This window comes from Coturnix japonica, chromosome 1, assembly GCF_001577835.2.
Source record: "Coturnix japonica isolate 7356 chromosome 1, Coturnix japonica 2.1, whole genome shotgun sequence".
Classification (NCBI taxonomy): Eukaryota; Metazoa; Chordata; class Aves; order Galliformes; family Phasianidae; genus Coturnix; species Coturnix japonica.
Genome location: NC_029516.1, coordinates 29,806,020 through 29,819,545, shown reverse-complemented (window position 1 = coordinate 29,819,545; position 13,526 = coordinate 29,806,020). Strand labels below are relative to the sequence as shown.

The 13,526-nt window shown below is 37.1% G+C and overlaps 1 protein-coding gene across 7 annotated transcripts in view; it reads left to right on the top strand.

The window, feature by feature from the left end:
- Positions 1-13,526, top strand: part of TAFA2 (TAFA chemokine like family member 2) — a 174,048-nt gene that overhangs the window by 68,442 nt on the left and 92,080 nt on the right. For 2 of the 7 annotated variants that reach the window (XR_001553431.2, XR_001553429.2), the window contains exon 1: positions 8,290-8,375. The exons of 2 other annotated variants lie outside the window; for them this stretch is intronic. Coding sequence is in view for 2 of the 5 variants with exons in the window: in XM_015855255.2 (XP_015710741.1) it covers positions 8,353-8,375 (23 nt within the window). In the remaining 3 variants the exon portion in view is untranslated. Of the gene's footprint in view, positions 1-8,289; positions 8,376-13,526 lie in introns of those variants that run through there. 3 more of the 7 variants (XM_015855255.2, XM_015855271.2, XR_001553437.2) reach the window with 3 other exon arrangements.

The window sequence follows — 13,526 nt, the reverse complement described above, 5'->3', positions numbered from 1 at the left end:
CATATCATTTGCATAGCTTTTTGCATATAACATATTAATCACTAGATTTTCATACTGCTAGGGTGATGGGTTTTGAAAATGATTGCTGTAGCATTGCTCCAGACCAAGTGATCACCTTCTAAGTTTGTCTTCTTTTTTTTCTATTATTATCATCATAGAAACACAGAACCTCCACAGCTGGAAGAGACCTACAAGATCACTCAGTCCAATCATCCACACATCACCAACACAATGTCTAAATGTTCCTTGAAGACCTCCAGGGTTGGTGACTCCACCACCACCCTGGACAGCCCATTCCACTCTCTGACTGCTCTTTCAGAGAAGTAATATTTCCTGATGTCCAGCCTGAATCTCCCCTGGTGCTACTTGAAGCAGTACCCTCTGGTCCTTATCACTAGTTACACGAGAGAAGAGGCCAACCACCAGCTCACTACAACCTCCCTTCAAATAGTTATAGAGAGCAATAAAGTCACCCCTGAGCCTCCTCTTCTCTTCTCCAGACTGAACAATCCCAGCTCCCTTAGCTGCTCCTCATAGGGCAAAAATATCTTTTTTTTTTTTTTTTTTTTTTTTTTTTTTTTTTAAACATTTCTGCTTGATATTTCTAGCTTCAATAGTTTTAACAATCCACCAACTTTTAAATCATGACTAATAGAAAATGCTGGATAGATAATGACAATACAGTTCACTGTTAGTCTGTCTCAATCTTATTTTTCCACTTTATTTAAAAGTATGACAGTTTTTGTAGTTAAAGCTGTGTATTTAAGATGTGTTTAAATAGAATAATGATGATGGATTTGGAAAGAGTGGATCACCGAATCATCAGAATGGCTTGGGTTGGAAGGGACCTTAAAGATCATACAGTTCCTGCCATGAACAGAGTTGCCAACTACCAGATCAGGCTACCCAGCCTGGCCTTGAACACCTCCAGGGATGAGGCATATTTAGCATACTTTATCTCCCTTGCCAATGACAATCTTCACTTACTCCATTTATATTATTTAGCTTTGGATTCCTATGAAGTAACCTCATGGGAAAAATCTATACTCAGAAGCCAAGATTGCATTAGAGAGATTTTTTAATCTTGTTTGGCCTCCTGAGTTGTGGGCGCTCTGCCTATCTATGAATGCTGATTTTCTGCACTGGAATAACTAAGCATGGACCTATGTGCACAGGTTTATCCTAAGTGCATTTAGTCATGACCTTGCCTTATTGTTCAGACCTCATAAATAAGAAAATGGGCTTGTTCTAGCTGTTTGTAAGCTTCTTCTCCTTTCTGTATATGTCTGTCTGTTTGTTTGTTTGTTTGTTTGTTCTGCTTGTCAGTAGGAGTAGCTTCTCTTGAGAATGAGTTCAACCCAAATATAATGAAGAAGTGTCAGCATATTCCTAGAAATGTGATCTTGAGACATCAAACTCAAGGACAACTTTTACACTGAGTTAGATAGCGATAGGGTGACAGCTCACTGTAGTATTTTGCTTTGACCTAATCTTTTTACATTTTGAGAGGTATGTTGCGAGTATGTACTGCATAGGAATCCAGAGTGGCAACAGCTTTTCTTCCATGTTAGTATAAGAGAAAATTACCACTTTCAGAATGCTTTTCTTCCTGACTTTTAGAAAGACACAGTATGCAGCAAATTCAAATTCCATTGGCCTGTAGTAAAATTCCTGGTTGTACTAGGCCATTGCATCAAGTTCAGCTCTTATTTCTTTTTAGTTGAAAGGTTACATACATTTACACTGACATGGCAGGATTAAGGTGGATGCAAGTGCTCTTATGTTGTCAGTAGACCATTTTTCCCCCCTATGTTTGTTTATAGTTTCCTGAATAGCAATTACAGTTCTCATCAGGGCTGTCTACTGGAGTTCCAGTGATATCAAAGATGTTTTCATGGAATCATAGAATATCCCAAGTTGGAGCAGGATTCAGAAGGAACTTCAAGTCCAAATTCTGGCTCCACATACTATCACCCAGAAAACAGAGGATATGTCTGAGAATGGCGTCCAGATGCTCCTTGAACTCTGGCAAGCTTGGTGCTGTGACCTCTGCTTTGGAAGCCTGTTCCATGCCCACCATTTTCTGGTGAAGAACCTTTTCCTCATATATAACCTGAACATCCCCTGATACAGCTCCATGCCATTCCCTCAGGTTCTATCACTGTCACCAGAGAGAGGAGGTCAGTGCTGCCCCTCCATTCCCTTTTGTGAGGAAGCCATAGGATGCTATGAAGCCTTCCCTCACTCTTCTCTTCTCTGGGCTGAACAAACCAAGGGACCTCAGCTGCTCCTCATATGTCTTCCCCTTCAGACCCTTCACCATCTTTGTAGTCCTCTTTTACTACTCTAGTAGTTTTATGGCCTTTTTGTACTGTGTTTTGTTGTTAACAAGCCTTTCTCCTGGCCAGGCTTTGACATGACATCATGAACATTCTCAAAGAACCTTTGTGATTTCAGTAAAAGACAGATGATTACTTTTCATCCACTTACTTTTTAAATCATTTTTTTCATCTTTATTTAAAATAGCAATTTTTTTTTACAGATCCCAGAAAGCCTCTGCTCAAGAAGTGTGTCTGTATTTTTTGTTTGGAGTCCATAAAAGGATTTGTTACATAGATCTTGTTTTACATTAGTTGACAAGAGACATAGTGCAGCCAGCTATTTTTGGTGCCCAGCAGTAGTGGTGGTGCTTTTAGTAGGCCATACGTATGTTATTCTCAATAGCTTCCCAAGTAATTGAGAGTTGTGATAAGTTCTTTAGTGAGATAAATTTGAGTTGAAATGAGTGTTTTCCTTCTGCCAGCTCTGCTTTTGTTGTCTAGATTAACTTTTTCCATTGATCAGGACAAACCTTGACCAAAGATTACTTCTTCTTTCCATAGATCAAAACAATTGGCTTTGGTCTGTTCAGGCAGGTTGTACCCCTGCAGATGCTTTCAAATGGGCTCTGCATGTTGACTTGGTGCTTTTATCTATTTTACTGGTTTTGTTCAGCTGTGCCAATCAGTCAGATGCGACAATAATAATCCACTTTCTAACCTTAATCAAGCAATCTTATGGTAAGTCTGGTGCAAAACAAACAGGATATGCTTCATGCTTTGCCTTAAATCAAGTAAGCTTCTAATATATTGGCCTTCCTGCTGCACAGGAGTAGACTAACATGCTGTATTGATGATACTGTGTTAAGTTTGCATTTTCAGTAGCACTTTCAGCAATTGTAGTAAAAAGAGAAAAGAAGAAAAAAATCCAGATGCTGGTGCATTAGGCACGGCTTTCTTTTGATTTCTGCAATTTTTTTAGGAAAAATTAAATTAAACCTGTTTTCATTTCTCTCTTTTTTTTTGAGTGGTGAGGATATATCTAGAGAACAGAGAAGCTGCAAAAAGATAGGAGTGACAACAAAGTCATTTTAATTTCAGAACTCAAACTATCATCCTAAAATCTGATGCACACAGTAAATGTGGAAGTTATCTTCTCAGAATCTAGTAAAATAGTATTGCTCAGTATTAAGTAAATATGATTAAAAGTCTCCAGTCTGCTGCCATGAGATTGCTCTCAAGTTGTTAGCAATCTTCTCTCCTATTTTAAAATATTATTTATAAGAAACATTTTTTCTTTTTTCATTACAAATCTAAAAAATGGATAAACTGAAAAATGAATTATTACAGAGCATGTAATTTCAGACCATAAGCACACCTTTTTATCATAAGAAAGTCAAAAGGAATGGATCTATGTTTGCACTAAGATGGACTTCGCATTGAAACAAATATGTTTTTGAAATACATTTCTGAATATCATAATAGTAGAGATTAAAGTAATATAAAATTGCATTGATTTTTCTGTATAATTTCACAGAATTCATACTATGGGTTTGTACAGCTCTACTGTGCTGAAATAATTAATTTTAATTCAGATCCACTATTTACTGAATCAAACATTTAACAACAGTGTTTTAGAATAGAAATACTAATTTAATAAAGAATGATGGATCAACTTAACTTATCACGATCTTCCTCTTTGGTGATTTTTCTCCTTTACTTTCAGTTTGCATTGTCTCAAGGTACAAATCAGGAATAGGTCATGCATGGCTGCTTAGAGGTTTCTTAATTACTATTATAATCCATTTGAATAGTTGATAGCTTTGTATTTCCAAATATTGTATCTCATTTTGCTGAGGAATCGTCACCACAGATATTCAAGAATAGGCCTGTTAGGGAACCAGTAGCAATGAAATCCTTTGTAATCTTGCAAAACATATTTGTCATAGTCTGTCATCCAATTGAATGCTTTTCGTTGCAGCCTTCTGGTCTATTTTTCTGTGAAACCTGGCTGACATCTGACCTGACTGCTCAACTGTATCTTTAAAGCTGGAGCTATCATGCATTGTGGTTTCAGCTAGAGCAGTTTAAATGAAAAAAAAATCATGCTACATGTAGGCCAAAAATGTAATCTCTGCTAGTCTTTTCATTTCTATTAAAGAAGGAAAATAGTGTTATCAGGTAGAAGGCACCTGTAGAGTAGAGACATGGCCTCATTGCTTACTGTATAAAAGCTTTCTCAAAGCACCTTGCATTACATCGCTGAGAAATGCCCACAGTGATTTTGTGTGGTAATGGGGAGCCAGAGTTCGTGGCATATCAAGTCTTACATCTACGGACAAAAGTTTGCTGTGGCTTCATGATGCACATGGTATGCTGCAGGGCACTCGTGCAAGTGGGCAAAGCTGACCTTGTGCTCAGTACAGAGCCAGGTGTGCTCAGAGAGCCACTCCAGCTGGCTGTGTGCTCCTACAGGGTGATAAAAGGTGAAAGATGCAGATATGGACTTGGGAAAATGACAGCCTACCTACACAGTTACCAGTATTAATAGTACAGTGCCATCAGGAATAAATTCCTTTTTAACATTAAAAACAACAACAACAGAAACAATAAAAAACCTCACCAACCACAACAATATTCTTTAGCTAACAACAACAACAACAAAAAGTAATTTCCTCCTGACTTGAACTAATGTTGGTCTTGTTTAATGTTTATTCACCAGCTCACAAAGGAAGGCACTGCATATAACAGCACTGCAGTGCGCTCGCTCAGCACTTGGTCAAGGTTTAGCTGAAGTTCAGGCTGCACAGATGGGTAATAGTTTGAAAGTGCAGATGGAATTTAAAGATCAGCAAATTCAGTGGGAAATCTGCTGTATTGGAGAGAGGGCAAAAGCTGAATGAACCAACAGCTTGAAGCAGAAATATTCAGATCCAGCTGGTTATTACACAAATTATTTCAGCCTCTACTAGCCTATAAGCTGTGAGGACAAACAGTTGATGTTTTGCAGGAATTAGCTACTTCCTCCCTATTCTCTTAAACAAGAAGTGCCTCTCAAACCTAATTAAAATATATTTTTTGATTGAGCAACGTTTTATTGGGAGCTAGTGGGAGACAGAGGAGGGAAAGGGCTTAAAAAGCAAGGCAGAACTAAAAGATGTGTATAGCAAAATCAAGTGCTGGAGATTTTAATCTCTGTTTTTTGTTGTTGTTGTTTTTTTGTTTTTTAATCCCAAAAAGGGAATTAAAAAGAAGCCAGGTGAGAAGGAAGGACAACCCATGGTTTTCATCAATCTGCAGGTCACACCTGTGCTGAGAGCCTGCTCCTTGTCAGGGCTTGCTGTTTCCCTTAAGCAGCCTCCTGGGAGAGAGGCATTTCCCAAGAAGAGCATGAGGAAGAGTTTCCAGCTACCTGCCCCTTTCCCTGGGATGTGCCCATTCAATCTTTTTCCATTTACCTGCTTCCCACTAATGCCAAAATCACCTTGTATCTTCAGTGGCTTAATCTCATGCCAGTGCAGTGTGAACTTTAGTTCTTTCTTGATCTGTTTAGTCTAAAATTTCCAGTCAGTTGTAGCTGAACAGTGCAGTCTCTCCTTGCATTCAAGTAACTGTGCTGTTGTTTACTTTTTGATTCTCACTTTGCGTTCTTTTAGAAAAGTTTTGATTTATGAGGCAAAAAGGGTAAAATTTGAAGAACTTTTTTTTTTTTTAATTTTAGATCACTTCCATGTTTTATTTTATTTATTTACATATTTTATTTTATTAGAGCTCAATAATGTTCTAGTATTTCAGTAATAAATATTTCAATAAATGTTTTCCAGCTAAGCCGTAAATCAGATGATATTATTTTCGAAGTACTAAGTTCCATATATATGAATTTCCAAGAATAACGTGAGATCCATCATTCAGAACAGGAATAAAAACTTCAGCAATAAATTTATTCCTTCAAGCACTGATTTAAAAAGAGAGAGAATACTAAAATTATATAATCAGATGAATTAACGCTATAAATTCTTTCTCTCCTGCTGCCAGAGATTGTCTCATAAGTGAAGTCATTGTGGTCAAGCATTTAAATTCATAGTTTTTTAAGTCTGTAAGTTTTTTCTTCAGAGCTATGTATTTCCATACATTTAAATTTTAGTTTATTAAAAACAAAGCAAAATGACAGAACTTTCAAAGCTGCCGAGTATAACTAATTTTGTATGCATATGTTCATAATAAAGATAGATAATAAGTGTGAAAACCCCAAACAACTAATTCTGCACCATAGTGTGTTAATGTCCTATTTAAAATAAACATTATTCTTTATGACAGTGGTTCCTTGGAGCCCTGCTGTAGGAGCTGAGTCCTTCCACATAAACCAGAGGAAATAATTATGAAGTCACTAAGGATTTTTGTATGAGCTTATTGGAGCCAATACTCTGGAACCAAAAATTTTCTGTTTATGTTCTTCTATAAACTGAGCTATTTCTTCCAGAAATACATTGAAATTTACTGTGATATATTTGGATACCATTGGAAAGCCACCACCCTCAGTGGTTGTGATGGAAAAAATGAAAAGATTTAAATATCAATTTTTAACAGTTTTTGAAATAACCCTTGCTTTCTTTTTCCAGTCTCTTGAGGATTTTTTAATTTTTTTTTTTCTTTTTGGTCACAGAGCTTAAACTACGCATCAGACAATAAAGAAAGTGAAAGCTGTTTGTCTTCTATTTGAACTAAATGTTGATGCTGACAGGATCAGAGAAGAGCTTCTTTTTGAAGGAATCACAGCATGTGATTGTTCCTTCCAGCTAAGAGTTTATGATTGAAAACAGAACTGGAGAGGACCTTGCGAGGTCATCTACAAGGATTTAATAGGGGAAGATCCAAGCATTTATATCAAGGATCTGTTGATACTTGTTTTCAGCTTCCACTTATGAAGAGTCCTCTGAGCATGCAGCAGGAGTCTGAAAATGAAAAAGAAATGCTTGTGTCATTCAGGGAAAGAATACTAATCCCATAAAGTGAGCATCTCATAACAGACATTTTGAAAGAGTGCCAGTGATCTAAGCTAGTTTTGCCCATGCTAACCGGAGTTCCTATGTGTAGGACTGCTCAGAGCTGTGCAGAAATACTGTGGGTTGGTAAATACAGCTTTCCTTAAGAAAGAGATATCAGAGCCATCTGGAACCGAACATGGACAGCATTGGGACCACTGCTTCCTGATCCTTGTAAGGGTTGCTGTGGAAAAATTCCTGTTTGCTCTTCCAGTGGTTTTCATTGCACTTGCAAAGAAACCTGATGCTGGGCTGTAAGATTGTGACCGTGATGCCTCTAAGAAGCAGTGTCTTTATGTTAAGCATTATTTTGCCTGTCAGAGTAATGTACAGAGGTCCCACAGTGTGAATCTGCATCTGCCTGACATTTAGAGAAAATACACTCGCACAAAACATTCCTTAGCAGAAGCTGACTGACCTAATCTCATTAGTATAATTAGATAGCACCATCATTTATCAATTCCAGCCATCAGCACATAAGGAAATAGCAAGGAATTTATGACTGAAAATGGCTGTTAACACTTTAATAACAGCTAAAGTAGAAGCTTTACAGAGAAAAGAGTCTGCACAAACCTCTACTAAACCTGACTATAAGAAGGAGATTGGGTTGAAAAACATTAAAAGTTCTGGCAGGGCATTTATGTCACTGGGTTTTTTGTGTGTCAGATTCTCATGTACCTGTTGGGCAGAGTTAAAAAGTCCATTAGGACAGTGGAAAGTGCCCATCACACTTCCACCATAGATGCAGTAAGATAGATAGCAGTAAGGTAGGTAGTAAGGTAGTAGATAGCAGTAAGGTCTCCCCCGAGCGTCCTCTTGTCCAGACTGTACAGTCCAGTTCCCTCAGGCACTCCCCACAAGATTTGTTCTCCAGACCCATCACCAGCTTTGCTACTCTTCTCTCAATGCCCTCCAGGATGTTGATGTCTTTTTTTTTTTGTAGTGAAGAGCCCCAAACTGATCTTATGTCATAGTCGATGTGACAAATACAAATGGATATGCATGAAGTGCAGAGGTACGTTGTTTGACCTTTTCCCCTCTGTTTCCCAGTATAATTTCTAAAGTCCTGTTTCCTTCTTATCTGGGTCCTCGTACAGTACTTTCTTAATCTCACTGTCCTGAAACAGAAAATACTGTGCTTTCAGAAAGGGTTTGATGCGCCCTTAAGGCCTACTTGTGTTAAGTAACCCAATTTAAAAGTCATAATCCTTATGATTTTTTCTTAGCATAAGAAGAGACCCTGAATCCTCAGTCTAAGTAAGCTAACAGTTAACAGTGTGTACAGGAAGCAGAAATGTCAGCTTGTCCTTGTCCTTTCAACCTGATGAGCAGTTTCTGTCACATTCAGTTCAGACTTGTGGGCTGTGGAGAGAAGAGGTCTCTAATGGAGAGCACTGCAGAGCTCCCTTTTTTGGGGGCCATCGCAAGCAGTGTCAAAATGCTGTCACTTCAATGGTTTTGTCTTTGCTAATATCCCCCTTGAGCACTGAGTCCTTCGGGAGAGCTCAACTGACTTCTGCATAGGCCTGTATATTTTTGCCCTTTCCTCTGTTTTTCAAAGGGGTGTCATGGAAATACTGTCTATCTTCTGTCTTTTCTGTCAAATCTATTTTTGTTGTTTAGCATGAGTAGATTAAAACTTACATTTTTAAAAACATTCTCTGATTTCACTTTCTGTTGAAGAAATAAATACCTTCTACTGGAGCTATGTGGTGTCAATGTTCTCTCAAGAAAAAAAGGTTTTTTAAAAAATATGATAATTTTGGGTATCCTTTTCTGACATAAATGCCAACTTTTCTATAAGTCAAGTGTTTTGTAATTAAGTATTTTAAGAAGAAAAGGGTATGTAGGCTTTGAAGTCAGTTAATAAGTCCAAAAGGATGGGGATTCAATGTGTTTTAAGTGTGGGCTCCAGGAAGGTCATCAAGGATTTTTCCAGGAGTGGTTTTAGTTGGGTGAAAACAACAGATGATGCAATTGAAAGAGGTTACATGAGGATAACTTTGTTTTCAGGGGCATGCAACATATAAGATTTTTAAAGAATGCTGGAAATAAAATGATGAAGTCTGAAAATGAAATATATTAATAAGCTTGGCAATCTGTAAGTAATAATATGTAAAAAAAAAAAAAAAAGGTTTAAAATGTTTAATAGCAGATATATTGTTCTTCTAATACTAAACTCAAATTACTAATTACTCAAATTACTATTACCTGCATTTGAATATACAGCTGCTCCATCTCTGGAAGTGTTCTAGGTCAGCTTGGATGAGACTTTTGACAATCTGATCTAATGGGAGGTATCCCTGTGCTTTTTAAAAAAATTTTTTTTTTTTTTTTTAAATAAGACTAAAAAAATAGTAGCCTTTGTTTTAATAACTTTATAGTCAGAAGAAGATTTCCCTATTCAAAGAGAAGTTCTACTTTTTGCTGAAGATTTAAAATGTGTTTTTGACAGACAAAATATGTTAAAGATGATAATCTATCTGTCTTCTCTCTTTATTGTATGGCATAAAAATGCTACTTAGAAAATTTACCTTTTGGAGACATGAAAAGCCTAATCATTTGTATTCACATGCCTCTTTGCAACCAAAAGAAAATGATGACATTTCTCATTATTTGAAGTAGTCCAAAACCCAAATGTTTCTCTGAATTGATAGCAACAACTTAATTGTTGAATGAATAGCCTCTTACATTTCTGGTATACTTATTCATGCCATCTTAAAATAATTATGGAAAAAAACTATTCTTAAAAGTATTTTTACTGTTATTATAATACTATGTACCATTTATTTGACCATTTTGAAGTTACTTCGTACAGGATATTGGGTATGATTTAACAGGAGAAGATCTGAAGCACGGTAATTTATGTTGTGCATATGTAAAATTTATATGATCAGCTACTTAGGAGACCATTAGTAATGATACTTTTTTGTCAGTAAAGTGGTAATTATTGCATGATAATAATACCTCTCTACACATTTGAGAGCAGTCATCATTGTATTTAGACTTCCTATTAGCTACATAAATTTTAGTCAGAAGAATTAGAAAAAGAGCTCAGCTTTTACAAATGCAGTATCCAGACCTTCAGATGTTCCCTGCTCCTAGCAGTGTTCATTCTTAGGAACTTAAGAACACCGGAAAGTTCTGGTTGTTGAATGTTTAAGAAAATGAAATATCCTGCGTTCTAATCAGAAGGCGATTTCATCTGAAACTCTGCTACTTTAGTAATTAATTGTCCACAACAGCTTTTTCTTCTCTCATTTTCATAGAGGTGCAGTAGTGTTTGACAGCTTGGTAGCTTGTCATTCCCTTAAAGAAAACTTAAAGAAAAAAAGTGCTTGGTTGTACAGTGGAATTCATATTTTAGTTTGCTGTAGAATAGTTGTTCAGAAGCTGTGATCATGCAGGGAAATACACAGGACAAGTCTCTGGACTTTACTGAGGTCTTTTATTTCTGTTGACTTTTTATTTTCATTGGCACAGAAACAACCACAGGTTAGAATTCTACCATTGGTGAATTCAAGGTGTAAAAAATCTAAGAACATCATTGCTGAAGTGCAGCTAAGAATCAAATAAATAGGTCATATTCCATTTTCTGAATATGCAGTGAGATGCAATCTTCAGTATTTCTTCTAGTTAACTGTGCACTGTGACCTCTGTGTAAACCTGTAAATGGCTCTCCTGTGTCTGTGGAGATTGCTTAGCAGAATCCAACTTTGTGGCACTGTATGTTGCTTTGGTACCCCAATTGTTTTAAGTACCACTTCTAAAACAAAACTAGAAGAAAGAAACATCAGATAAATCCTTGCCCTAGAAAGGTTAGAAACCTATATTCATTCAATTTTCTTAGCATGCGTTATCCTGACTGGACTGTGCAAATTCTTCTTGATAACTCCAGGGTGCCTGAATGACAGAGCACTATGCCAAGACTTAATCTTTTTTCTCTTTTTTTCTTATTATTATGAAATGGTTATAGCTATTGCACAGTTAAGGTTGAATCTAGCTTCCATTACAAGCCCAATATACAGCTCCCATCAACCACTTGTCCCCCAAGCAGTCCATTCCCTATGAAATTCCATGTCACATCTCATGCAGAGTTGAATGTTTCTATGAAAACTAAGGAAAGAATACAAAAAAAGACTTCTGAAATTGCAAAGCTTGAATGCCTGTTGCTGTGAAATGGTTTTAGTCATCATGAACAATGAACATGTTGTACACTGTGTATTTATACATACTATAAATGGAGTTGCTGTCCTGCTTATTTTAAGATTCCATAATAAGTACTGTCAAAGAACTTTTCAGTTTCTTATAGCTTAGATGAATATATGTTGTTTTGGGTTTTTATTTCAGTCTGATGTTGGCATTGGCATGCATGGAGCTATGTGTAAAATGTCAGCTCAGGGCAGTTATGGAGAAGACAGACACTGCTGTCTGTCTTTCTTCTAAAATAGTAAAATCAATATTTTGGCATATGAAAAGAAATGCAAATGACACCTGGGCCAAAATAATTGCAAAGTCAGATCTCAAGAAAGGTTTTAGAAGAGGAAGAAATGAATATCGATCATCAGGCTTGTGTTGGCAAAGGTAGAAAATAAGCATTGTGTTCTGCTTTGTGGAGCTGACAGCAGATTTCTAAGGGTCCGCATACACACTTGGTGATAAAGTAGCTTCAATAAATGTTCAAACTGTAATTTATAATAATTTTATGCTTAGTGTTGCAGTTCTATGTTATGATAACATGTTACAGAAAAATATATATGAGATTCCATCTTTCCCACAGTTGCCATTGTTTGACAATTCTGAGTTGCTTCTTTTGTGTAGGAGTTTCCCATATAACTATGACTATTTTGCCCTGAAATCACCTTATTTTATTTCAGCAAGATCTATAGAACAGGATATCAGTGACAAGTAATGGTTTCTTCTGAAGCTCACAGACTTTCTTTGGATTAGCTGGATGAGAACAGTAAAGATCATTTTCAGTCCTGGTTTGAACTCAGTGCTGAAGAGGTTTTGCACTTAACTCTCTGAGTCACCTAGTGTCTCATGAACAGCTTTTTGGTAATGAATAAATGAATAAAACTCTTGATATCATCCTTGAAAATCTGTTCTATGTTAGACTAAAATAATTTCAACTTTTAGCTTCTAAGGAATCAGCTACCTGTCATCTTCATACACTTAATTATGCATAGAGCTATTCTGCACAAAGGAATGAAATAAAATGCTTGTTATGTCATAGAACTGAGAAAGACAAACAGGAGAAGCTATGTCTCCTTATGTACTTGGAATAGATTTACCATGAAAATTAACTAAACTGAATAATAATACTCCAAATTGGGTCTTTTACACAACTTGATATAAATTTGAAGGGTGATGGGGTCCATGAAGGCTCTATGTTCCTCAAGAAGGAAATTTCAAAGGCATAGGAGCAGGCTGTCCCTCTGTGCCTTGAGGTGAACTGGCAAGGAAGGAGAGGATTGACTGAACTGGAAACTTTTGCTGAGGCTCTGGGAGAAAACGACAGTTTACCATCTTTGGGAGAGGGACCAGGCAACTCAGGAAGAGCACAAGGATTTTGCTAGGATATACAAACAGAAAAATTAGAAAGATGAAAGCCCAGCAAGAACTTAATCTGGCCACCATTGTTAAAGATAATAAAAAATGTTTTTACAAATATATTAACAGCAAGAGGAGGGCCAAGGAGAATCTCTATCCTTTATTGGATGTGGTGGGGAACATTACCACTAAGGATGAGGAAAAGGCTGAGGCTTTCAATGTTTTCTTTCCTCAATAGTCAGACTAGTCATTCTCTGGGTACTCAGCCCACTGAACTGGAAAACAGGGATGGTGATTGAAATAAACTCCCCCACAATTCAGGAGAAAACAGTGACCTCCTACTCCAACTAGACTATCACAACTCTATGGAGCAAGAGGGGATCCACCTGAGAGTACAGTTGGAGCTGGCAGAAGTGCTCACCAGTCCACTTCCCTTTATTTATCAGCAGTCCTGGTCAACCAAGGAGGTCCCTGGAGACCTCCTGCCAGTGTGATGCCCGTCAACTAAAAGAGTTGGAAGGAAAATACAGGGAACTACAGGCCTGCCAGACTGACCTCAGTATCAGAAAAGGTTATGGAGCCGATCATCTTGAGTGTGATCCTGCAACATGTG